Source organism: Cavia porcellus, unplaced genomic scaffold, assembly GCF_034190915.1.
Source record: "Cavia porcellus strain 051 isolate PalLab524CR breed Dunkin Hartley unplaced genomic scaffold, mCavPor4.1 scaffold_4, whole genome shotgun sequence".
NCBI lineage: Eukaryota > Metazoa > Chordata > Mammalia > Rodentia > Caviidae > Cavia > Cavia porcellus.
Window position 1 is genome coordinate 8,324,981 of NW_026947487.1, and position 23,198 is coordinate 8,348,178.

The 23,198-nt window shown below is 48.5% G+C and overlaps 1 protein-coding gene and 1 pseudogene across 4 annotated transcripts in view; both read left to right on the forward strand.

The window, feature by feature from the left end:
* Positions 1 to 23,198, forward strand: part of Hexa (hexosaminidase subunit alpha) — a 27,241-nt gene continuing 4,043 nt past the window's right edge. Inside the window, exons 1-15 of one of the 4 annotated variants that reach the window (XM_063246785.1) lie at positions 1 to 286; positions 4,471 to 4,560; positions 4,653 to 4,718; positions 5,815 to 5,861; positions 6,378 to 6,488; positions 8,410 to 8,511; positions 9,097 to 9,229; positions 10,466 to 10,646; positions 11,670 to 11,753; positions 11,941 to 12,013; positions 12,692 to 12,875; positions 13,065 to 13,155; positions 13,828 to 13,932; positions 14,607 to 14,691; positions 17,208 to 17,624. In XM_063246785.1, the coding sequence (XP_063102855.1) occupies positions 34 to 286; positions 4,471 to 4,560; positions 4,653 to 4,718; positions 5,815 to 5,861; positions 6,378 to 6,488; positions 8,410 to 8,511; positions 9,097 to 9,229; positions 10,466 to 10,646; positions 11,670 to 11,753; positions 11,941 to 12,013; positions 12,692 to 12,875; positions 13,065 to 13,155; positions 13,828 to 13,932; positions 14,607 to 14,670 (1,584 nt within the window). In that variant the 5' untranslated portion in view covers positions 1 to 33 and the 3' untranslated portion in view covers positions 14,671 to 14,691; positions 17,208 to 17,624. Of the gene's footprint in view, positions 287 to 4,470; positions 4,561 to 4,652; positions 4,719 to 5,814; positions 5,862 to 6,377; positions 6,489 to 8,409; positions 8,512 to 9,096; positions 9,230 to 10,465; positions 10,647 to 11,669; positions 11,754 to 11,940; positions 12,014 to 12,691; positions 12,876 to 13,064; positions 13,156 to 13,827; positions 13,933 to 14,606; positions 14,815 to 15,009; positions 16,314 to 17,207; positions 17,625 to 23,198 lie in introns of those variants that run through there. The other 3 variants (XM_013141415.3, XM_063246786.1, XM_003477645.5) reach the window with 3 other exon arrangements.
* LOC100716403 (proliferation-associated protein 2G4-like) overlaps positions 21,627 to 23,198 on the forward strand; it is a 12,370-nt pseudogene continuing 10,798 nt past the window's right edge.

The following is a 23,198-nucleotide window of genomic DNA, read 5'->3' on the forward strand; positions in this document are numbered from 1 at the left end:
TGCGTCACCTGACCGCTGTGGCCCGCGAGCTCCATGGCGGGCAGCGCGCTCGGGCTGCGGCTGCTGCTGCTGGTGGCGCTTTGCGGGGCGGCGGCGGCGCTGTGGCCCTGGCCGCACTATGTGCGGGCCTCGCCGCAGCGCTACCGCCTGCGCCCCGCCGCCTTCGCCTTCCGCCACCACTCTGGCTCCGCCGTGCAGCCCGGCTGCGACGTCCTGGACGCCGCCTTCACGCGCTACCGCCGCCTCCTCTTCGGGGCCGGGCCCTGGCCGCCGCCCAGCACCTTGAGTGAGTCGCGCCCGCACCGTCCGGGTGTCAGCCCTGTCCCCAGCGGGCCCAGCTGTCCGCCATGTGCGGTCCCCAGCCGCCTCTGTTCTAGGGCAGCGGGAGCCGTCCCTGTGTCCGCTTTTCAGCTCAAACTGCCCACGGCCGAGGCCGTCCAGGATGGCACATTCTAGGGAACCAGGGTTTAGGGGTCTGAGGCCCCCAGGTCCTGGCTGAGGCTGTGTCCGGGGCAGGCCGCGGGAGACAGATGTGTGAGAGGGGACTGGGACGGCCTGCAGAGCGCCTGGCCCTGGCGCGGCGGTGTCCACACGTGAGACGGTGGGTGGACAGGGCTGCAGCTCGTGGGGAAGCTTGGCATCCAGCAGGACCAGGCCCAGAGCTGGCGCAGGGAGTGTGAGCCAGCAGGGTGGTGACCAGGTCACACGCAGCCCTTTGACCTCAGTCACCACCGTTGCTGCACGGAATTATCCAGCCACGTTCGTATCGAGTGAGCGGCTGAACCTTTAACCCATGACACGGTTCCTTATAATCCAAATCTTCCAGAGAAGCTCAGGCCTTCCATGATTTACACCTGCGAGGCAGTGGAGATTTGTCATGATTTCTTTGCTATTTTGGGTACGCTGATAAGAAAGGCTCCTTTGTGTAAAAGCATGGAAAAAGGCGTCAGGATATTTGTGTATTTCTGAGATCGTCAGAGCGAAGCCAAGAGCCCAATGTGATGGCCCATGACTATAATACCGCTTGGTGAGGCTGAGGCAGGACAATCAGTAGGGCCAGCCTAGATTACACGGTAGCAGCCTTCTTCAAGAAACAAGAAAAAACAAGGATTCTGTTTAGGATTGCCTCGCCTCGCAAATTTCAAATTTGAAGCAGAAGCTTGTGGCTCCCAGGAAAGGAGGCGAATTACTTGAGGGCCACTCACCTCCCGGCAGGTGCCTGTAGATGACATGTACAGAGGCGGGGCCAGCTGAGTGAGTGGGGGTGGGGGGGAGAGGAGCAATGCTGTTTCTTTCTGTCTACTCTGCTTGGGCAGCACTTACATACCCAGGTAAGGACAAGGCGTCTTCCTGCAGAAGACTGCTTGCCAGGGACCTTGTGGTTTTATTTATTTATTTGAGACAGGGTTTGGCCATGTAGTTCAGCCTGTCCTTGAACTCATTGTGTAGCCCAGGCTGGCTTTGAACTCACAGAGATCCTCCTGCCTCAGCCTCCCGAGTGCTGAGATTACAGGCATACACCCCTACACTATAATTATTATGCACTGTAATGATTTTTTAAAAACACACGCTGTATTTTTTGATTGCAGCTCCTAGAGGCTTTGTCTCTGACTTGTCGGGATGTGCCTTTGGTATAGTGGGTGCCACTGGTTGGTTATGCAGGTGGCATCATGAGGCAATGGTGCCTTAAGCCCCCTATAAGCGGCTCCTAAAGCCAGGTGCCCTGGCCCAGGCATTTCGGGCTCTTCACATGGTGTAGGTTTTCTGTGGCAAAGCTGACTGGTTAGGAAAAGGGAAGTGAAATGGGCTAAGGAAAGAGGGCCTGGGCCTGTGCGTTCCCTGTGGCCTTTAGTCATAACAGCTCCTGGTAGGCGGTGTCACCCTGAAACACACAGAATGCAGTACCACGCCCAAAGTCACAGGGTAGGGTAGAAGTGGCAGGTGACCTTCTGGTCAGGTCTGTTTATTCACAGAGGTTCTGATCTTTGCCAGGTGCCATTTTAGGGTGTGCAGTAGTTATCTTTGGCAGATTAGAGATCTGGAAAATAACCAGCCACTGGTCGCTGGTCGTTTTAAGCTTTAATCACATCTTCATGTTAATTACTTTGAGTAATAACTGCTAAATTCTAATTGTTTGTTCATTAGCACTCAGATAGTGAATATTTTTTATTCTCCACCCCATTATTACCAGATTCCTTTTCCCATCCATCTTTAGCACCAAGAAGTATTTGTGTATTTTTTGAGACAAGGTCTGACTGTGTAACCCAGGGCCTCAAACTCTTAAGCAACCCTCCTGCCTCAGCCTCCCAGCAGCTTGCTGGGATTGCAAGCATGCACCATCATGCTTGGCACTTTTTAAAAAAAATTTGTCCTTGTTTCTGTAATAAGATTTTCCAGTTGGTATGTGGTACTTTTTTATTTAAAAAAAAATACAGGCTTTTGAGTGAGCCCAAAGAAAAGATGAAGTTTGAATGAAAGCAAGGACAGGTGGGCTGAGCTGCAGACCCTGGAATGTGTCACATGTGCATGGGTCAGGAGGGATGAGCAGCGGAATCTGGTGTTGCATTGCTATTGTTGACAGCAGAAGGACCAAAACGGGACCGGCCTCTCCTGATTCCCAGCCCATTGTCTGTGGGTGCCAGGGTGCAGAATTTCCTGCTGCCCTGGCAGCTGTGCCCACAATTTTGTGGGCTGGAATGGGCCACCCTGCCCTCAGCACCAGGCCCTGCCCACTTCCTGTGGTCATAGGCAGTGGGCACAGTGGCAGCACAGAGGCGGAAGGCTGGAGTTTACTTCCTTGTGGGTGACCTCCGTCCTTCCTGATCGACCTGCTCCCCCAGACCTTCCCTCTCCAGCTTGTTGAAGCAGCAGCCTCGCCCAGGCCCTAGCTAGCTGAGTCAGCAGCTCCAAAAACCCCTGGGTTGCTGCTCTGTACTGCAGAGGAGTCTGTGACTCTGTGCCCCTGGAGGAAGCAGAGAAGTGTGGTATGTGCATGGTGGTGCACACCTGTCATTCCAGCCCTCAGGAGGCTGAGGCAGGAGGATTGAAAGACTGAGCCCCACCTGGGTAATTTAATAACTGAGTAAGACCCTCTCTAAGGCCAGTTCAGTTCCTGCTGTTGCACCTTGAGGCCCAGAGGGTTAAGAGGAAATCATGACTTCGGCCCTTTTTAGTGGCTGCCTGCACAGATACATGCGTGCGCTGTCCACAAAGAACTGTCAGGGCTCCAGCATGTGTGGGGCTGCGAGGGGGGATAAGGAAGGGATAAGATGTAGATTTGTGTGTGTGTGTGACTTTTTGAGCTGGGGTTTCACTATGCTGTTCAGACCAGCCTTGAACTATGTAGCCGAGGCTGGCTGTAAACCCTGCAATAATCCTCTTGCCTCAGCCTCCTGAGTGCTGAGATTACAGGTATGCGCCACTATGCCCGGATCTGTTTTTGTTGTGTTGTCTTTTTGAGACAAGGTTTTCCTATGCAATTCAGGCTGGCCTTTAGTTCACTTTGTAGCCCAGGCTGTTCTCAAATGCACTATGATCCTCCTGCCTCAACCTGAGTGCTGGGATTGTAGGTGTGCGCCACCACGCCACCTTTTGCTTTTGTTTTGGGGACAGGGTTCTCACGATGTAGTACAGCCTGGTTTTGAACTCAAGGCGGTCCTCTTGCCTCAGCCTCCAGAGTCTGGGATTACAGGTGTGTATCACCTTAGCTGGCAAGATATAGTTTTTAAAAAGGTATTTATGGGCTGGGAATATAGTTCACAGTGTCTGCCTGGCAAGTGTGAGATCATGAGTTCAATTCCCGCTACCAAAAAGAAATAAAGAAGTGTTCATGCCAGGTACAGTGGTGAATGCCTCTAATCTAGCACTTGGAAGGCTGAGGCAAGAGAATCACTGCAAGTTTGAATGAGACCAGCCTGGGTTACAGAGTAAGTTCAAGGCCAGCCTGAACAAAAGAGTGACACCCCCCCCCATCTCAAAAACAAGAAAGCAAAAGCAAAAGCAGAATCATCCCCTTAGGAAAACCTGGTTGTGGGAAAAATGACAGATGTGGGTCGAATTTAGTGTGATGTAATTCACATACATTCTGGTATCATAAACTTCCTATTGAATGGCCAAGCCCTAGCACAGTTTGCCTATTGGGAGCTGGAATGCAGCCAAGGCTCTTAGTAGCAGTGCCCCAAGTGTCCCTTGAGGAGAAGTGGCTCCTGGGATCTTGGAGCTTGGGACACTTGGCAAGGCCAGGGACACAGAGCCCTGGTCACACCTGGGCCAAGCTGGGTTAAAGGACAAAAGGTGCAAACCTCAGGAAGGCTGACCATGAGCGTGCAGGCCCAGCGCCCAGAGTGAATGTTACTCCCTCCGGTCCCTTCCAGTACAGCCTGTCCCTGAGGGACCAGGGCCACCAGCCTTGGTCCTGCCCATGGCTCCTGGTGGCAGATGGGTCATGCTGAGTTTACACTGTTCCTGCAGGACAGAACCATTTATCAAAGGATGTGTTAGCTGTCTCTGTGGTCAACGAGGGATGTAACGAGTTTCCTACGCTGGAGTCCTTGGAGAATTGTAAGTCCCACCCACCAGAGCTGACCGAGGGCATCTGCTTTGTAGCCTGAGGGTAGAAAACCTTAACCAATGGAGTTGTTTTGGTTTTTTAGACACCCTGACCATAAATGATAATCAGTGTCTGCTGGCTGCGGATACTATCTGGGGAGCCCTCCGAGGTACTGGGGCAGAAGGGGAGGGAGGGATAGGGAGGGGGAGGCTGGCATCATGGGGGCAGGGCAGGCACAGCAGGGGCTCCCTTCCAAGGTGGCTCTCTTCATGGGCACTGCTTGGGGTGTTGGTTTCCTGTGTCCTTGAGGTAGGCCTGGAGGTAGACAGGCTCCACCCTGCACAGCAGACTGCAGCACCTGGGGTGCTACAGAAGAGTCTTCACAGGACAGTGGCTGGGGTGACACTGTCACAGCACTGCCTACCCTGCTGTCACCCACGACATGCAATTGGAAAGAATCTAAAAAGCAAAACTAAAGCCCAGCATGGTGCCACACACGTGTAACCCTAGCACTGTGAGGGGGCTGAGGCAGGAGGATCCTGCAAGTTTAAGGCCAGTCTGGGCTACATCGTGAGACACTGTCTCAAAAAACTAAAGAAAGGGGGGCATTGTAAAATCTGTAGAACTATGTCATTTCTGAAGAAAATGGGGTTACCAGCCTACAAGTGACAGGTCCCTGTCCTTCCTCTTGGTTTACTAACAAGGTATTTGGTCTCTGTGTAGAGACTTAGCCAAGCTGAAATAGTGCATTCCTATAATCCCACCTAGTCAGGAGGCTGAGGCAGGAGGATTGGAAGTTTCAGGTTAGTCTGGGCTATGCAGTGAGTTCAATTTAGCAAGACCTCATTTCAAAAAAGGGTTAGAGATGCAGCTTAGTGAAAGGCCCTGGGTTTGATCTCCAGTACCCAAAAAAAAAAAAAAAAAAAAAAAAAAGAAGAAGAAGAAGGAGGGAAAAAAATAGATATATTTATTCATTTAAACAAGTATGTCTACAATTTTTTTGTAAAATCTCTGTGGATAAGGGGAATTCTCACAGAATTTAATCACCTTGGTTTTTAGTTTATTTTTTGTTGTTTGAGACAGGGTCTCATTGTGTAGTCCAGGCTGGCCTTGGACTCATTATGTAACCCAGGCTGGCCTTGACTCGCAGAGATCCTCCTGCCTCAGCCTCCCAAGGGCTAGGATTCCAGGCATGTGTCACCATGCCCAACTGGATCCTTTAGGTGCCCACTCCTGAGTCTTCTCTCTGCCTCACTGCTTCATAGGTCTGGAGACATTCAGCCAGCTTGTGTGGACCTCTGCAGAGGGCACAGTGAGTGTGGGCCTTCAAAAGGGGGCCAGGCTACAGGGTTTCCCCAGAGTCCCTGGAAGTGTGGAGACCCCAGAAGCATCTTGTTCTGTTTTAGAAGGGTCCTGATGGCCTTACCTGACCCACCAGGAGGCTGGGAAGAGACATAGTAGAGGGCTGGACTGGCCGTTGGGGTGTTTGCTCCGTACCATGGCTGTGTCATTTCATAGTGCCCTTGGTGCCACACAGTCTGGAAGAACAGAAACCTGCCAGCAGGGAGGGCCACAGTCCTGGGACTCTGGTAGTGTCACATTTGGTTGGCTGGGGATACTTTCCCTCTGGCAGGTGGCTGGTGATGGTCTTTGAGGTAGAGGTGTTTTGGGGGACAGGGTAGAGGGAGTGTTTCGGGAAGAAGGTCCCCAGCAGAATGGTCACAGAGAGACTGGCTTTGCAGGGATCTGGCAGAGTTCTGGCCCTTCCGGAGCCCTCTTCTAAGCTCCTGTGCTAGCTCTTGACCTAATGAGTGTTTGGTCCTCACAGTTCTTCATCAACAAGACGACCATCAGAGACTTCCCACGCTTCCCCCACAGGGGCTTGCTGCTGGACACATCACGCCATTACCTGCCGCTGTCCAGCATCCTGGACACACTGGTACCCAGCCTCGGGCCTTCTTACACTGTTTCTGGGGGATGGGCCAGGGTGGAGGTTCCACTTTCCTAAAGAGGAGAGGATCATAACTCTAGGGGCCTCTGGGTGTGAGCCAGCCTGATCTACATAAAGAGACCCTGTCTACAAACAAAGGAATGCACTGGGCATGGTGTCGCCCACCTGTAACCACAGCACTCAGGAGGCTGAGGCAGGAGGATTGCTGCAAGTTCAAGGGCAGCCTGGGCTGCATAGCAAAACCCTTTGTCAAAAAAACAAAAACAGCAGCAATTTAAATCTACACCACTGGTTACTGTGGACCAGTGTTCAGGCTGACTCCCAGGATGCAGAGGTGGTTTGGGGAATTGTCATCTCTTGCCAAGCAGATCAAAGTGAGCTGAGTCAGGATGTGGACACGGGAAAAGATGTTGAGGTTCTGGGCCATCTTTGAGCTTGATGTGCAAGCCTAGGGGATGGTGGTCGTCCAGGTCACAGGCCCACCTTTCCCTTTGCTCCTCTGTGGAACCAAAAGAGTTGACATAAACATTAGCCTGGGCTTTTGGGATTTATGAGTGGTGTCACCAGCCGGCCGAACACCGGCCAGGTAACCCAGGAGGAATGTGGTTCTTTAGACTGTTAGAGGACTTGGAAAGACAACAGAGCAGTGTAGGGTTTGCAGCCTTCCTCTTGGTGTGGCAGGAATTCATCTCAAAAAGAGACAGTTCTAACCCAGCTATTCCCCTTCTACGTGTTTTCCAAAAAGAACTAAAGACTTCATGGTATAGTGATCCATGCACCCGGGTGTTCCTAGCAGCACAGCTCGTCATAGCTGGATCTTGGGAGCAGCCTGTGTGTCCACTGACAGATGAGTGGATAAAGGCACTGTGGTAGTCACACACAGTGGAGCACTGCTCAGCTGTCAGGAAAAAGAACCTGAGTCCATTGTAGGAAAACTGATGCACCTGGAGACTGGAGGGTTACGTCAAATAAATCAGACACACAGGCTTAAATTGCCTGGTTTCTCAAGAGCAAAAGAAGGTAATCGGAAACAGGGAGATAGAACTTTTGCAAAGGGGAAGGAGACCAAGAGACGGAGGAGGGGTGAAGAAGCGATGAAGGGGTGGGGAGGTGTCGGTGTCACTCCCGGCCGGCAGGAAGGACACACAACAAAGTCTGGCAGTGGACAACCTTTTCTTTTATTTTCCTTCTCCGTACAGCCTGCCCCGGGAATCCTCCCGGCCGAAGCCTCTGTTGGTCCGCTCCCCGTGGCTCCTTGCGTGCTTCTCCCTACAGTCTGTCCCGAAGCCTCTACCGGTCCGCTCTCCGCGGCTCCTTGCGTGCTTCTTCTGCTTCTTTTGCTTCTTCTTCTTTTCTTGGCGGGAGAGGCACTCACTTTTATAGGGTTACAGTGGCCAACCAGTTCAAAGCACGCGATGCGGGCTGATTGGCTAACATCAGTTGTTGCTAGGCAGACTATCTTACAGGGCGGGTTGTGAAGCAGGAGATCTTACAGGGCGGGTTGTTTACCAAGCAGGAAGCAGGAGATCTTACAGGGCGGGTTGTTTACCAAGCAGGAAGCAGGAGATCTTACAGGGCGGGTTGTTTACCAAGCAGGAAGTAAGCGCCATCTTAGCACACTCGATGGGAGGGGTAATCTAGCTCAGGCTTTGCTCTTTCCTACAGGCCTCACGTCCGCCAAGTAAGGCGACCGGGCTCGGGGCTGCGGCTCCCAACAGGGAGGGGTGAAGAGGAGGCACGTTACACACACACACACACACACACACACACACACACACACACACACACGCTGCCCTCGTGAGATAAGTGTGGTTTCGCACCGCTGCCATGGGCTGGTGATAGGGCATGCTCTGGACATGGGCTGGTCGGGGCTGTGTGCCAGGGAGTCACCATCTGTGTTCTGCTGCAGGACGTCATGTCGTACAACAAACTGAACGTGTTCCACTGGCACGTGGTGGACGACCCCTCCTTCCCGTATGACAGCATCACCTTCCCTGAGCTCTCCAGAAAGGTATAGCACCATGTCACCCAGCCTGAGTTCACAGCTCCACAGGCCACAGCTGTCCAGGTCCTGCTGGCAAGAACAGCAGCTCCCTACCTCACAAGAGCACTGATGCAGAAGAGGTCAGAGGTTCAAGCCTGAGCTATGCCATGAATTTGCTTTGCAACCTGTGGGAGATGGTGTCCCTGGGTTGCATTTGATTTGTGGTCTGTCAGGTGGGCATCCCTTGGGTTTGTTCTGTCTCAATGGCATCCCGATACTGAGATTAAATAGGAGATGTGATCATTCATGAGGCACTATGATAAAAAATCCTAAACTGGGCATGGTGGTACATGCCTGTAATCCTAGTACTCAGGTGGCTGAGGCTGGAGGATCTCCATGAGTTTGAAGCCAGCCTTGCCTACATAGCAACACCTTGTCTCAAAAAAACCTAAAACCCATTAAAAATTACGGTAAAACTCTGAAGATAGTCCCTCATTCCCAAGGACTGTGGACAGGTGTTCTGGTACCTGATGGATCCTGGGGATATCTTGAGCATCTTCTGCGCTGATGGCCTTCAGGAAATGAGTATGAAGTGTATCTTGTGCCTTCCAGGGGTCCTACAACCCTGTCACCCACATCTACACAGCGCAGGACGTCAAGGAAGTCATCGAGTATGCACGGCTCCGGGGGATCCGCGTGCTAGCAGAATTTGACAGCCCTGGCCATACACTGTCCTGGGGACCAGGTAAGGGTCGTTTCTGGGGTCACAGAGCTGCTTATGGCCCTCAAATGAGGGCTTCAGGACATTAGTTCTAGAAGCTGTCATGTCCAGCATTGGTCTGGGGAAGAATGTCCTCCACTCACTTCTCCTGCCTGGGAATTGAGACCAGAGGAATTACTGTCACCCCCCTGTTTTTGGAGACAGGATCTTTCATGTAAACAAGGGTGACCTTGAACTCCTGGCGATCCTCCTGCGTCTGCCTCTTAATTGTGGGGATCACAGGCATGCACCTCCATGTTCTGCTAAGGAGGTCACTTTTAACTTCAGTGGATGGACTGTGCCCACAAATCTCAGAGGTCCACATTGCCATGCCCCAGAGTGGGTGCCGACCCTTCCCTGGGAATCTGATCCCCAGGAAAAGTTTAAAGAAAGCTCAGGGAGAGCCCAGACTGAAACCCACATGGGAGGCTGAGGCAGGGGAATCACTGTGAATTTGAGGCCAGCCTGGATGACTTAGCAAGACTCTATCTCAAAAACCCAAAATGTATATTGAAAGAAGCTGCTGCCTGGCCTCACCCTCAGGAGGGAAGAAGACTCCAAATGACAGTGAAGCCCGAGCCCAGGACATGATACTGGAAGGAAGCATTGTGGGAATTTGGCTCAGTGAGTCCCTCAGGTTGCTTGTCAGCTTCAAGGCTATTGGAGGAGGGCAGCCTTTGGAAGCAGGGTGACTTCCCCTGGAAGCAGGGTGTGAAGGGTATGTGCTGCCTGGTTCTGACCAGCCTCTCTCAGTGAGTGTGGCTCTTCGTGTTTCTCTGATGATGACTGAACAGGTGATCACCAGTACTGGTTAGTGCCCTGTGTGCTTGCCTGCAAGTATGTGATGTTTTGTTTTGTTTTCTTTTGTTTTGTGACAGGGTTTTGCCCTGTAGTACAGGCTGGCTTCTAACTCACCAGTTCTGGAATTATAAACATGCACACAACGCCCGGTTTGTTTTGTTTTTCCAGATAGCATTCTTGCTATGTAGTACAGGCAGGCCTTGAACTCATTATGTATCCCAGGCTGTCCTTGAACTCACAGTGATCCTCCTTCCTCAGCTTCCCGAGTGCTGGGATTACAGGCGTGTACCACCACACCTGGTCATGTATATGATGTTTTTGGATGCAATCATCTCATTTGCATCACTTGACCTCCTTATGTGTAGTGCTGCATAGGAAGTCTGTGTAACTGTGACATGCACATGATTCTTCTTGATGTAGGTATCCCTGAGCTGCTGACTCCTTGCTACTCTGGGTCGCAGCCCTCTGGTGAATTTGGACCGGTGAACCCCATTCTGAACAGTACTTACGAGTTCATGAGCTCATTCTTCTTGGAGATCAGCTCTGTCTTCCCGGATTTTTACCTTCACCTTGGAGGAGATGAGGTGGATTTCACCTGCTGGTATGAGTCCTTTGGTCCCCCCATACTCCAGCCTAATGAATTAATCACTTTCTCCAAGTGGAGGGTGCTCTGAGGGCCGCCAGGCTGGCTCTGCTTCAGAAATAACCTGTAGGCTGCAAAGGTGTCAGCCCTGAAATTCTGCCCGATTTCAGCAAGGCTGTCATGTCTTGCTCTTCTGAAGCCTGGAGATATTTATAGAAAAATTAGCTTGGAGTGCAGAATTGCCTTGGAAAAATCCAGGATAGAGAAAAAGAATCCTTGCTTATGAAGGCTTAAAATAGTCTGATCAAAGAGTCAAGCCCAGAATTGCAGATGAAGCAATGACAGCATCTGATGAATATGAAATCAAAAAGTCTCAACCTTCAGATCCAGGGCACTCAGTGGAGGCCAGGGGTCCCTTGGCGAGAAACAGGAGCCAGCTTTGGCTCTGGGGAAATAGCTTGGCTTTTCTGGGGATATGGGCAGGGGAAGACAGGCCAGGAGAATGGGGGGCATATAGCGCAGGTGGCAGAGGGCACGCTTGGTGGTCAGCCTGTACGGTGGGGCGGGAAGCCAGGGTCTGGTGTGCAGGGGTCTGAGCTGTAGCAGAGAGGGTGGGGGGCACCATCTCCTGCAAGTTGGGACCTCAGACTCTCTAGGACCAGATCTCCCTTTCTTAAATATGTCAGTGGCAAATATACTGCTTCCTGTAGTTTAGGTTGGCTTGGTCAGGCCTCCCATGCATAGGACTTCTAAGCTCCTCAGTGGGTTTTGGGTTTTTTTTTGTGTGTGTGGGAGAGGTGTTTTATTTTGTTTTCTGAGACAAGATCTTGCTGTATAGCTCAGTCTGGTTTTGAACTCATGGCAGTCTTCCCGCCTCAGCCTCCCAAGTACTGGGATTACAGGCATGCCACTCCATACAGCTTTGCTTTTTTTTTTTTTTTTTTGTGACAAGCGCAGTTGGAGGAAGCCAGGGACTAATCCACAGGCTGCAGGCTTTCAGGATGCACAAAGCATTTATTGTGATTTTCTCTTGGTGTTCAGGAGGTCCAACCCAAGTATCTCGGTGTTCATGAAGAAGAAGGGCTTTGATGACTTCCGACAGCTGGAGTCCTTCTACATCCAGAAGTGAGGAAATAGGGAGGGTTACCTTCTTGGGGGTTCCCTGCTTGACCACCCCAGGCCCCACACACTCCATGGGTCCTGTGCTTGGTGCACATTGGATGAGTCCTAGGCAGAGGGAAGGCATTGCCTAATCCGGGAGATGCCAGCACCAGGCCATGAGTCCAGAGCCTGCCACTCCTGTCGTCACCAGGCTGCTGGACATTGTCTCTGCCTACAACAAGGGCTACGTGGTGTGGCAGGAGGTGTTTGACAACAAAGTCAAGGTGAGCCTAGGACGGAGAAGATGAGGAGCCCCTGGGAAGCTGCCTCCTGTCTCCTCTGCCCCCCAGCTTTGTTAGTTTTCATTTTGTTTATTTACTTAATTAGTTTTTGGGTTTTTTGACACAAGGCCTCACTGTATAGTTTAGGCTAATCATGAACTCACTATGTAGTTCAGGTTGACCTTGAGCTCCAGGCAATCCTCCTGCCTCAGCCTCCTGAGCGCTGGACTGTACTTGGCTGGCTTTAACAGTCTGAACAGTGGGATCATCGGTCATTCTCCTTTTAGAGATGCCAAGAGGTGTGAGCCCAAAGTTTGGGTGTCAGTGTCTGTCTCTCTCTTCTCATAATACAAACTGGTCACAGTTTCTTCTTGGGATCCCCAAGGCTGTCATGATTTTTCTGCCTGACTTGGGGTGTCTGGGTCCTATGGAACAGGGCCATTGTTGCCTTTTCTCAGTTGATCAGGGCAACTCCTCGCTCCTTGTCCCATAATGAGAAGTGTCTGAGATTCTCAGACATGGCGGCCCTGGACCCTGGGCTCACTGCTTATCTGGCCTACACAACCATGCCGCCAGGGAACAGGGAGCCGTCACCCCTGGGCCCTGGTAGCTCATGGAAGAATGAGGCCCAGGAATCTGCCCAGCTCTCTGCCCTTGCTATCTTGCAACCTCTTGGGACAGGTTCGGCCGGACACGGTTATCCAGGTGTGGCGGGACAAGAAGCCGGTCACCTACATGGAAGAAGTGGCACTGGTCACCAAGGCCGGCTTCCGGGCCCTGCTCTCAGCACCCTGGTATCTGAACCATATTGCATACGGCCCCGACTGGAAGGACATGTACAAGGTTGAGCCCCTGGACTTTCAAGGTGATCCTGGCACTGTCCTGGCTGCCTGGAGAGCCCGGGTAGGGTCCAGAGTGGGAGGCAGGGGTCTGGGGCAGACATGGCAGGTTTGGCAGAGGGGTGACCCAGCTGGAGAATGGGGTCTTGGGGAGGGTGATTGAAAAAGGGAACTATGAGTCCTCTGCCCTCTCACCAACTCATCATTTCCCCCAGGAACCCCTGAGGAGAAGGCGCTGGTGATTGGGGGAGAGGCTTGCATGTGGGGCGAGTGGGTGGACAGCACAAACCTGGTCCCCAGGCTCTGGTAAGGAGCTTTAGGGAAGCTGGAAGGTTGGGTTTGAGGACTGGGTTCCCCCTACAGATCCAGTCCTGTCCGCAGTCTCCAGGCCTGTGCCCTCCTTCCGTACCCATGCAACACTCAGCTCCCACATGATTCCTGTATCTGTCCCTTCATCCCAGTGACTGTGTAGAGTGACTCTTGTCACTCTCGTCACAGACAGAGATAGGGCAGCCTGGCCCATACCAGTGCCTTGTTCAGGATCCAAGACCCAGCCTGCGGTTTCTGGGAGACCCCTCTTCCTTGGCAGCCTCCCAGAGCATAGTCGGGGTCCTGAGTTTACGTAAAACCATCTGGTTGTAGCTGGGTGTGATAATGTGGGACTGTAATCCTAGCACTTGGGAGGCTGAGGCAGGAAGATTGCTGATAGTCTGAGGCCAACTTGGGTTACTGGTGCCTTTAAAGCTATCTCTTGTCCTACATCTTTGGGAGAGAATGAAGGTGGAGCTCCACACTGGCACATTTTAACAAAAGGGAGCAGAACCCCAGAGCTACCTGGGATCCCTACAGCTAGGCTTTACCCAAAGCAGGGTGGCCCTGGGCCCTAAGCTGGTGTGGGACCCACCCCAAGGAATGTGGGTGTCTGGCACCCTTGCAGGGGCACGGAGCTCAGCCTGCTTGTTGCTTGCTCTTACCCAGGCCCAGGGGAGGGGTGGTCGCCGAGAGGCTGTGGAGCAGCAACCTGACCACCAACCTGGACTTCGCCGAAACACGCCTGACACACTTCCGCTGCGAGTTGTTGAGGTGATGGGGCCTCCCCCAGAGAGGGGGGCAAGGCACACTGTGTCATTGGGTCATACCACAGCCCTTTGGTAGGCAAACTTTATTCCCATTTTATTTTTCTGTGATGCTGGGCTTGAACTCAGGGCCTCCCATACGCCAAGCAAGTTTTCCACACTGGGCTTGCTGGCCAAGACAGGATTGCCACAAGTTCAAGACCAGCCTTGGTTACACAGTGAGTTTAAGAGTGGCCTGAATTACATAGTGAGACCCTGTCTCAATAAAAAAAAGAAACAAAGTAGCTGAAGCTGGACATGGCGTGGGGCCCCCCTGTAATCCCAGCACTAGTAAGGCTGAGGCAGGAAGATTGACGCGAGACCAGCCTGGACTATAGCAAGACCCTGTTTCAAAAACATTAACAAAAAATGAGGTTCTGCCTCTCCACCTCTCCAAAAAATGGAGATGGAGAGGCAGAACAGATGGCCTTGCAGATCCAGATTGCTGCACAGTTACCAGGCCTCTGCTTCTTTACTAACTTTGCTCTTTGGGGCTTGGGCATAGACAGGCAGCACAGGTCTCAAGTGTTTGTGTGCAGGGCCAATCTGAGGTTCCAGAAGTGGGGAGGGGACTGTGAGTGCCATAGAGGTTGTGTTGCGGGATCTGAGCCCCCCGACTCCCCTTCCCTGTGTCCTGTGTAGGCGGGGCGTCCAGGCTGAGCCCATCACTGTCGGCTACTGTGAACAGGAGTTCGAGGAGACCTGAGCCTGCAGCCCTGGCACCGAGGTGGGTGCTGCCTTCTACCGCATCTCAGCCGGGGGACAGAGCGCTTCGCCTGTGAGCCCCATGGCTGGAAAGAAGGGGCTGGCGCTGGCGCCGGCAGTCAATAAAGAGCGATGTGATATTTTCCATAGTGAGCACGGATTATCTGTGTTAAAGGAAGGAGTGAGTGGCTTGGCACAAGACTCTGAGAGCTGCCTTATCTGCAGCTTCAGGATGGGTTGCTGAGGGTCTTAATATTAAGGACTAGGAATAAAACAAAGGCCTCTGTGCTTCTCTTTTCTTTCTTTTTTTCTTTTTCTTTTTGTTTGTTTTTTGAGACAGGGTCTTACCATGTGGTTCCGGTTTGCCTTGAACTCACTGTGTAGCCCCAGGCTGGCCTTGAACTCTCAGCAATCTTCTTGCTTCAACCTCTCAAGTGCTGGGATTTGCAGCACTTTGCCTGCCCTGCCTCTCTGCTTTGCTAGAGCTCCTCACCCAGTTATCCTCAGCCTGGTCACTGCACTGCTGCACCCCACCTCCAAGGCTGTCTGTGGTTGGGGACCTTGCAGGGGCCTGAAGGAATTCTGGGTGGTGGCCCAAGTGCTAGCCCCAGCTGGGGCACATACTAGCCTCTCACACCTTTCCCCTAGAACAGCATTCTTTCCTGTTGTTACTATTTTAATATTATTCAGTGGCTACTTTAAAAATTGTCAGCTCCTGTACAGTACATGCCAGTCATATTCATTGTGGGGAGGTGCACTGAGTCCATAACCCTTCTCTATTCTGTTTACGTCCTCTTCCCCTCCCTCCCTGCATCTCTTGTCCCCTTCCCATTTGCAAAAATGCATCTCCCTGCTTCCGGTTGTCTGTCATCCACTTTTTAAATGTTACTGAGCTCCTCCTGGAGTCCAGGCACCAAGAGAAGCGTTAACTCTGAAATAACACAGGCAGCTTCTGCCTCTCCACCTCAGCTATCAGCCCAAAAGTGTCCAGCTGGATGTCACAGATGATGCCATGACAGCTGGGAGCTGGGGGCAGGGGCAGGCGAGCAGCCTTCTCTAGGGGGAAATGTCTCACTGTGGTCTTAGACTACCACCAGCTGCTCTCCCATTCAGGAGCAACACTGTAAGCCAGAGATTGGGACAGTAGTTTACAGTATCTGTTGGGAATAAAGATTTTGTTGGACATTATTACATTCTTTTCCCTTTCCTGGGGCTGGGAAGACCATGGAGAGTCCTGGGCCTTTGTCTCAGAAGCTCAGAGAAGGGGACAGAGGGAAACCTAGACTTTCAGCACCATCCCCTATTCCATTCATGTTCTCTGGGGACCTAGTTAGCTACAAACCAGCCTCATGTCTCAGGCAGTAGTGTCTGCAGGGACCAAGGTTAGCACACAGTCATGCTTGGCCACAGCCAGGGCTCCACACCTTTACCGCCAAGCAGCCCCTTACCTCTGCCTCTCTACCTGGAAGCCTTTGAGGTGATCCCAGCAAGGCCCCTATAGAAATGCTGCTACCCTCACCCTGCTTCCCTGCAGTTGGAACCATTGTCCCTGTTGTTTGGAGTGATGTGAACTAAAAAGGGAAGGCACTTAAGTTGTAGGATCACGAAGCAATAAACATGAAAACACTTGGTTTATAGCATAAAGGCTCTTATGATTTCTTGCTCTGACCATAAACATTTTTCCCAGTGTTACTTTTACCATCAAGTTGTCAGGCACCATTGACTCACACCTCAGCTATTTAGGATGCTGAGGCAGGAGGATCACACCTTTCACAATTTAGCCAGGTCCTGTTTTTAAAAAATCAAAAGGGCTAGGGGTAGAGAGTGCTTCTGTAATAGGCAAAAGCCCAAAGTTCTATCCCAGGAAAAAGTTAATGTAGCTTGGTCAGGACTGTTAGGAGAAAGGGCCAATGTCCCCAACTTCTACTATAGGGTCTTCTGTGTGTCCCCAGCTCCCCTCACCAGGGCTCTGTTTGCAGCCCTACCCCTCATGCAACCCCTCAGGTTGGCGCGATACCCGCCGTGCACTATCAGGTGCCGGAAAGCACCCAGACTGGTTGCCTGGCTCCAGCCAGCCTAGAAACACCTCGCCCAGCCCTGCTGTTTTGGCTTGGTGAGAGGGGTGGCACAGCTCACAGCAGCTAAATCTGGGAGCCCATCTCTGTGTCCCTCCACAGGTGAATGCAAAAAGAAAAGTGATGGGCAGTGTGGTGGCAGTGCTGGTTCTAATCATCATGTCATCATTCCCCACTGATCCTGAGCCATGATTCCATGCACCATGGCCACTAAAATCCAGAAATGATCTTTGAATTTCTTCCTATCACAGTTGGTCTCAAGATGTACCCACTCTAGGTCAGTACTCAAATCCACTCACAGCTCTGTAGCTACACTGCCATCATCTGCATTTAGCTGTATGAGATCTACCCTGAACTTAGGAGGGGATCCTAAAACAAACCTGCCGCAAGTTTTCCAGTCATCTAAAATTTGTATTTTAATTTCTTTCTTTCTTTCTTCTTCTTCTTCTTTTTTTTGAGACAGGGCCTCACTGGGTAATTCATGCTGTCCTTGAACTCACTGTAGCCAAGCTGACCTCCAGATCATGGTGATCCTCCTGCCTGAGTCTCTCAAGTGCTGGGAGTACAGGAACGTTAATTTTTCAAAGCCACCCCCATTGCTGGCTGTAATAGTGTATACCTGTAATCTCAGCATTGAGCAGGCTGAGGCTAAAAAATTGCTGAGGGTTTGAGTCCACTCTGGGATACATAGCGAGACTCAGTCTCAAAAGAAGAAAAAAGAAAAAAACTACAACAAAATTCCATTGTCCAAATCACTCAGCAGAGTGTGCTAGTTTTCCTCTTTAAAACGTTTTGTGTCAAGTTCCTGTAATTGCTCCATCTGTACTTATTCCCTGCTAGGAAATAAAATGGCTTTAGCAGAAGAAACATGTCAATTCTACATCTTCACACATTCAGATTTCTGAGTTATGTAAATCCAGACAGATGTTATGCCTCATGGAATCTGGAGAAGACAATTACATGATCACAGGATTAAACCTAAGAAACAATGTTAAAGAATTTCATGGAGAAAGTTATTCAACTTTTGGGAAGACATGAGATGCCCCATATATAGAATTACAACATGTTCAAGAATGAGAAGACTGAATATCAAAAAATACTAATGTTAAAAATGTTAACTGAACTTCTAAAAAAATTTAAGACAGGGCCTTGCTATGTAGTTTAGGCTGGTCTTCAACTCATGATGTAGCTCAGGCTGGCCTTGAACTCACAGCAATCCTCCTGCCTCTGCCTCCCGAGTGCTGGTCCTGGTGCAAAAATGTTTTATCTGTAGATTCAGTGTGATTCCATTGAAAATACTTCTTATTTTTTAAGTTTTCAAACTTCATCTTAAGTGAAAAAGCAAATGGCCAAGTGCAACAGTCAATTTTTTTTTCTGGTACTGGGGATCAAACTCATGACTGCGCTTGCAAGGCAGGCGCTTATGCCACTGAGCTAAATCCTCAGCCATAACAGTTCCTTTTTAAGAAGAGGAAGATTTGCAGTTGCATTGATACCCGATCAGTGCACAGAGTTCTTTTTTTTTTTTTTTTTTTTTTTTTTGAGACAGGGTCTTTCGCTATGCAGTTCAGGCTGGCCTTGAGCTCACTTTGTAGCCCAGGCTGGTCTCGAAATCTCAATGATCCTCCTGCTGACTCAAAAGATCCTCCCGAGTGCTGGGATTACAGGCATGAGCCACCATGCTCAGCTTTAGTGCACAGTTTTAATAGATTTCATTTATGCTCAGATATATACAGATTTCATACACACAATTTATGGCCAACATCTACTCTGGTCAGTGCAAGCATTCATTGTTTTGAATAACAACATGGCAATGTCAGCTGTCAAAAGCTACTATAAAACTAACTACCACAGGGCATGGTGGCACATGTCTGTAATCCTAGCACTTAGGAGGCTGTGGCAGAATTGCCATGAATTCAAGGCCTGGGCTACATAGCCCCTGTCTCAAAAAACTAGATATAAATCTACAATTATCAAGAGCTGGTATTGATGCAGAAATAGACAATTCTGGCCAGGAGGTTATAATTCCAGCACTCAGGAGGCTGGGGCAGGAGGATCATGAGTTCATGGTCAGCCTGGACTACATAGTTCAAGGCCAGGTGGAATACACAGTGAGATATTGTAACACACACTCAAAAAAAGACAGTCCCATAAAACAGAACATATAACTGGGAAATAAGTTTATATAGAATTATAAAAATACACAAATCTCATTATGAAGTAGGGTGTAAGCTTTGGGTTTTTTTTTTTTTGTTGTTGTTGTTTTTTTTTTTTGTCTTTTTAAGATGCAGTTAGGGCTGGCCTCAAACTCAGTGATCCTCCTGCCTCCACCTCCTGAGTGCTGGGATTACAGGTGTGCGTCCTGACAGTGGGGGAGTGAAAATTTCTGAAATTAGAAATCAGGTTTTGAATCTCCTATCTCCACACAGAACAACAAAAGTGAACTTAAGAACAAAAAGCCACATTCTTCATTAGAACAAGAGAACTTAACTACCTGCATATATTAAATAGATCCTCCAAACTATCAAATGATGGAGAAAACATATTTCCATGACACATAAAGACCACCTGAAGAAATTCATGACCACCAAATCATCACTGCAAAAACTTTTCAAGGATATCCTAGAAAGAGACAGTGAAGTTAATAATAAGATGACAGAGTTAATGCACAAGGTACAGTGAGCAATTAAAGAGAAAGAAGGAATCGGTAATGGGAAAATAAGGCAATGACAAGAGTAAATTTTAAAAATACCTATCAGTAATAGTTTTCTATGTGAATGATCTCAATTCCCCAATCAAAGGACACAGACTGGAAGAATAGATCAAGAAACAAAATCTAACAGTATGCTATATACAAGAAACACATTTAACTCAAAAATTCATAGGCCTGGGGATGCAGCTTAGTGGTACAGCATTTGGCCTAGTATGTGAAAGATGCTCAGTTCAAACCCCAGCACAACAATAAATATAAATTATCAAAGTATAGAAAACATTTTATGCAACAGGAACCTGAAGAAAAGAAGTACAGTCATCCTATATTCAGATGAAGTGGACTTCAAAACTAATCAGACAAGGGAAAAAAGGTCACTATATATTGGTTAAAGGAACAATTCAACATGAATAGATAATAATTATTAACATGTGCACCAAACAATTGTACGCCAAACTTCATAAAACAAGTACTACAGGGCATAAAAAATCAGATAAAACATGATTATCATGGGGGATCTCAATACCCAAGTGTCACAAATAGATCAATTAGACCAAAAAAAAAATTTTTGAACAAAATTAGAGTCGAACAACACCTTCAAACAAATGGACTTAGTAGATATTTACAGTGTTTTATTCAACAGTTGCCACTTAAAACTTCTCCCCATAACTTAAAACTTTCTCTAAAATAGACCATCTACTAGCCAATAAAGCATGCTATGTAAATGTGAAAGAATTAAAATGATATGCATTTATCGAATCACAGCTCCATTAAACTAGGAATCAATGGCAAATGAAAACAGAAATTATGGAAATTAAACAGTACCCTCTTGAGTAATCAGTGGGTTACTGCAGAAACCAAGGAAGAAATAAATTATTGTTTGGAAGAACTGAACAATAATGCCAGTACAACATGCTAGAACTTACAGAGCAAAATGAAAGCAGTTCTAAGAGAAAAGTTGATAGCTGTGAATGCCCATGTCACAAAAATAGAGCAAGCCCAAATAACCTAATGATGCCCCTCAAGGTAACAGGAAAACAAGAACAATCCAAGTGTAAGCAAGTGTAAGAAAGGAAATTATAAGGATCAGAGCAGAAATTAATGAAATTGAGGCTAAAAAAGCCTCCACAGAATCCATGAATCAAAGAATGAGCAAAAAAAAAGATAAATCTTTACTCAGCTTTACCAAAAAAAAGGAAAGAAGATCTAAATCAGATCAAATAAAAGTAAAAAGGTAGCTGGCTGTGGTGGAACACACTGTCTGTAATGCCAGCAGTCAGGAGTCTGAGGCAGGAGGATTGCGGTGAGTTTGAGGCCAAGTTCAACTACACAAGGAGTTCAAGGCCAGTCTGAACTACGCAGTGAGATCCTGTCTCAAAAAAAAAAAAAAAACAAAAAAGTGAAATCACGATCGACACTGCCAAAATTCAGAAGATTATTAACAACTACTTCACAAACCCTTATGTCAATAAATTGGAGCATTCAGAAGAAACAGCAATATGAATTACCAAAACTGAAGCAAAATGATATGATAATCCTGAATAATCCAACAAAAGGCAATAAATTAAAGTAGTAAGAAAAACCCAGGTTTCAGCAGATTCACTGCTGAATTCTACAAGAATTAGGGATGATCTCATACCGATACTCCTCAAGCTCTTCAATGAAATTGAAAGGGAAGGTGTATCCTCAAATATATTTCTAGAAGCTACCATTATTCAGATTTCAAAACCAGACAAGGATCCAACCAAAAAAAAAAGAACTATAGACCAATGTCTAATGAATATAGATGTAAAAATCCTCAACAAGATCCTGGCAAATGGAGTGCAACAAATCATAAAAAAAGATCACACTGGGGCTGGAGATTTAGCTCAGCGGCATAAGCACCTGCCTGGCAAGCAGGCGGTCGTGAGTTCAATCTCCGGTACCGATAAAAAAAAGCGCGCGCGCACACACACACACACACACACACACACACACACACACACACACGATCACACATCATGATTAACTAGGCTTCATTCCACGATGGCTCAACAGATGCAAATATCTAAACGTAGCCCATCACATAAACAGATGCAAGGACAAAAATCACATGATCATCTCAAGAGACACAGAAGAGCCTTTGACAAAATCTAACATCTATTCATGATTAAAATACTGAATTACCCAGGCATGGGTAAGTAGCACTCCCAGCACCCAGGAGGCTGAGGCAGGGGCATTACTGTGAGTTCGAGGCTGGCCTGGACCACAAAGTGAGTTCAAGGCCAACCTGAACTGCATAGTGAGACTCTGTCTCAAAAAGACAAACAAAACAGAAACCTGAAGACAACAGGTATACAAGGACCTTATGTCAATCTCATAAAAGCCATTTAATGGCAAACCTACTGCCAACATTGTATTAAGGGGGAAAACTGAATGCTTTCTTTTTACAATAAGAAACCAGAGAAGGATATTGTAGGAATGCTTACTAAAGAAACAGATGTAATACAAGATAGAACACAAATGTGTGAGAATTTACAGGTTGGCTTACGAGGGCCACCCACAGAGTTGGGTGTAGAAGAGTGCAAACGGGCTGTCTGCATACTGGAGAGCCACAGATCCAGGGAAGCCTGGAGCTCTTTGTAGTGTCCCATGTGACTCTGTATCAGGAGACTGAAGAGTCTGTGCTGGAAGCCAAGACATGATGTCCAAGGTGAAAGCAAAGACTAGAGCTCCTTCAAAGGAAACAAAAGCAAGTCTTACGTCTTAGTTTCTATTTTAGACCATTCTGACAATACTCCTTGCTAGGGTGGCTTTTCCCCATCCACAGCTACAATGAGCCAATCTAGTTGGGTGTTACTCAAATTGACACTCAACTATCACAGATATCCATTGTCACCATCCTGTTCAACATAGCACTCAAAACATTAGCAAGAGCTGGGTGTGGTGATGCACCCTTGAAATCTCAGCACTCAGGAGGTTGAAGCAGGAGGATTGCTGTGAGTTTGTGACTACACAGTGAGTTCAAGGCCAGCCTGGACTACACAGCGAGACCTTGTCAAAAAAAAGAAGAAGGGAAGAAGAAGAAAAAGAGGAGGAGGAGGAGGAAGAAGAGGAGAAAGAGGGAAGAGGGGGAGGAAGAGGGAAGTGAGAAGGAAGAAGAGAAGAGGAAGAGGAGGAGCAGGGGAGGAAGAGGAGGAGGAAGAAGAGGAGGGGAGAAAAATATTAGCAAGGGCAATCAAACAAGAAAAACAAAAATAAGCCAAATTATTATTTACAGGTTATATGATTCTTCACATAGAAAATCCAAAAAATTCTATCAAAAGACTTCTAGAATAATAACTAAATACAAAGATGTAAAATTACACAAAAATCAATATTTCTATACAGCAAAGGTGAACTCACTGAGGGACTGGGGATTTGGCTCATTGGTAGAACATATGTCTAGCAAGCTGGAAGCCCTGGGTTTGGTCCTTAGCACCAAAAAAAGAAATCTAAAAAAAAAATTGATGAACTCACTGAGAAATTAGAAAAAATTACAACTCACAATAACACCAAGAAAAATTAAATACTTAGGAATTAATCTAACAAGGAAGTTATAATGGTTAATATGTTATGTCAATTTGAGAAGTTTAGAGGTTTAAGTGACTCAGCAGGGGAATAGGGTCTTCACTTTGAAAAGATTCTGCTACACACACATGGAGGTGCTTACAATAGAAGAAAAGAGGCTTGCTTCACACCATTTGCTTTGGCTTTTGCTTTTGC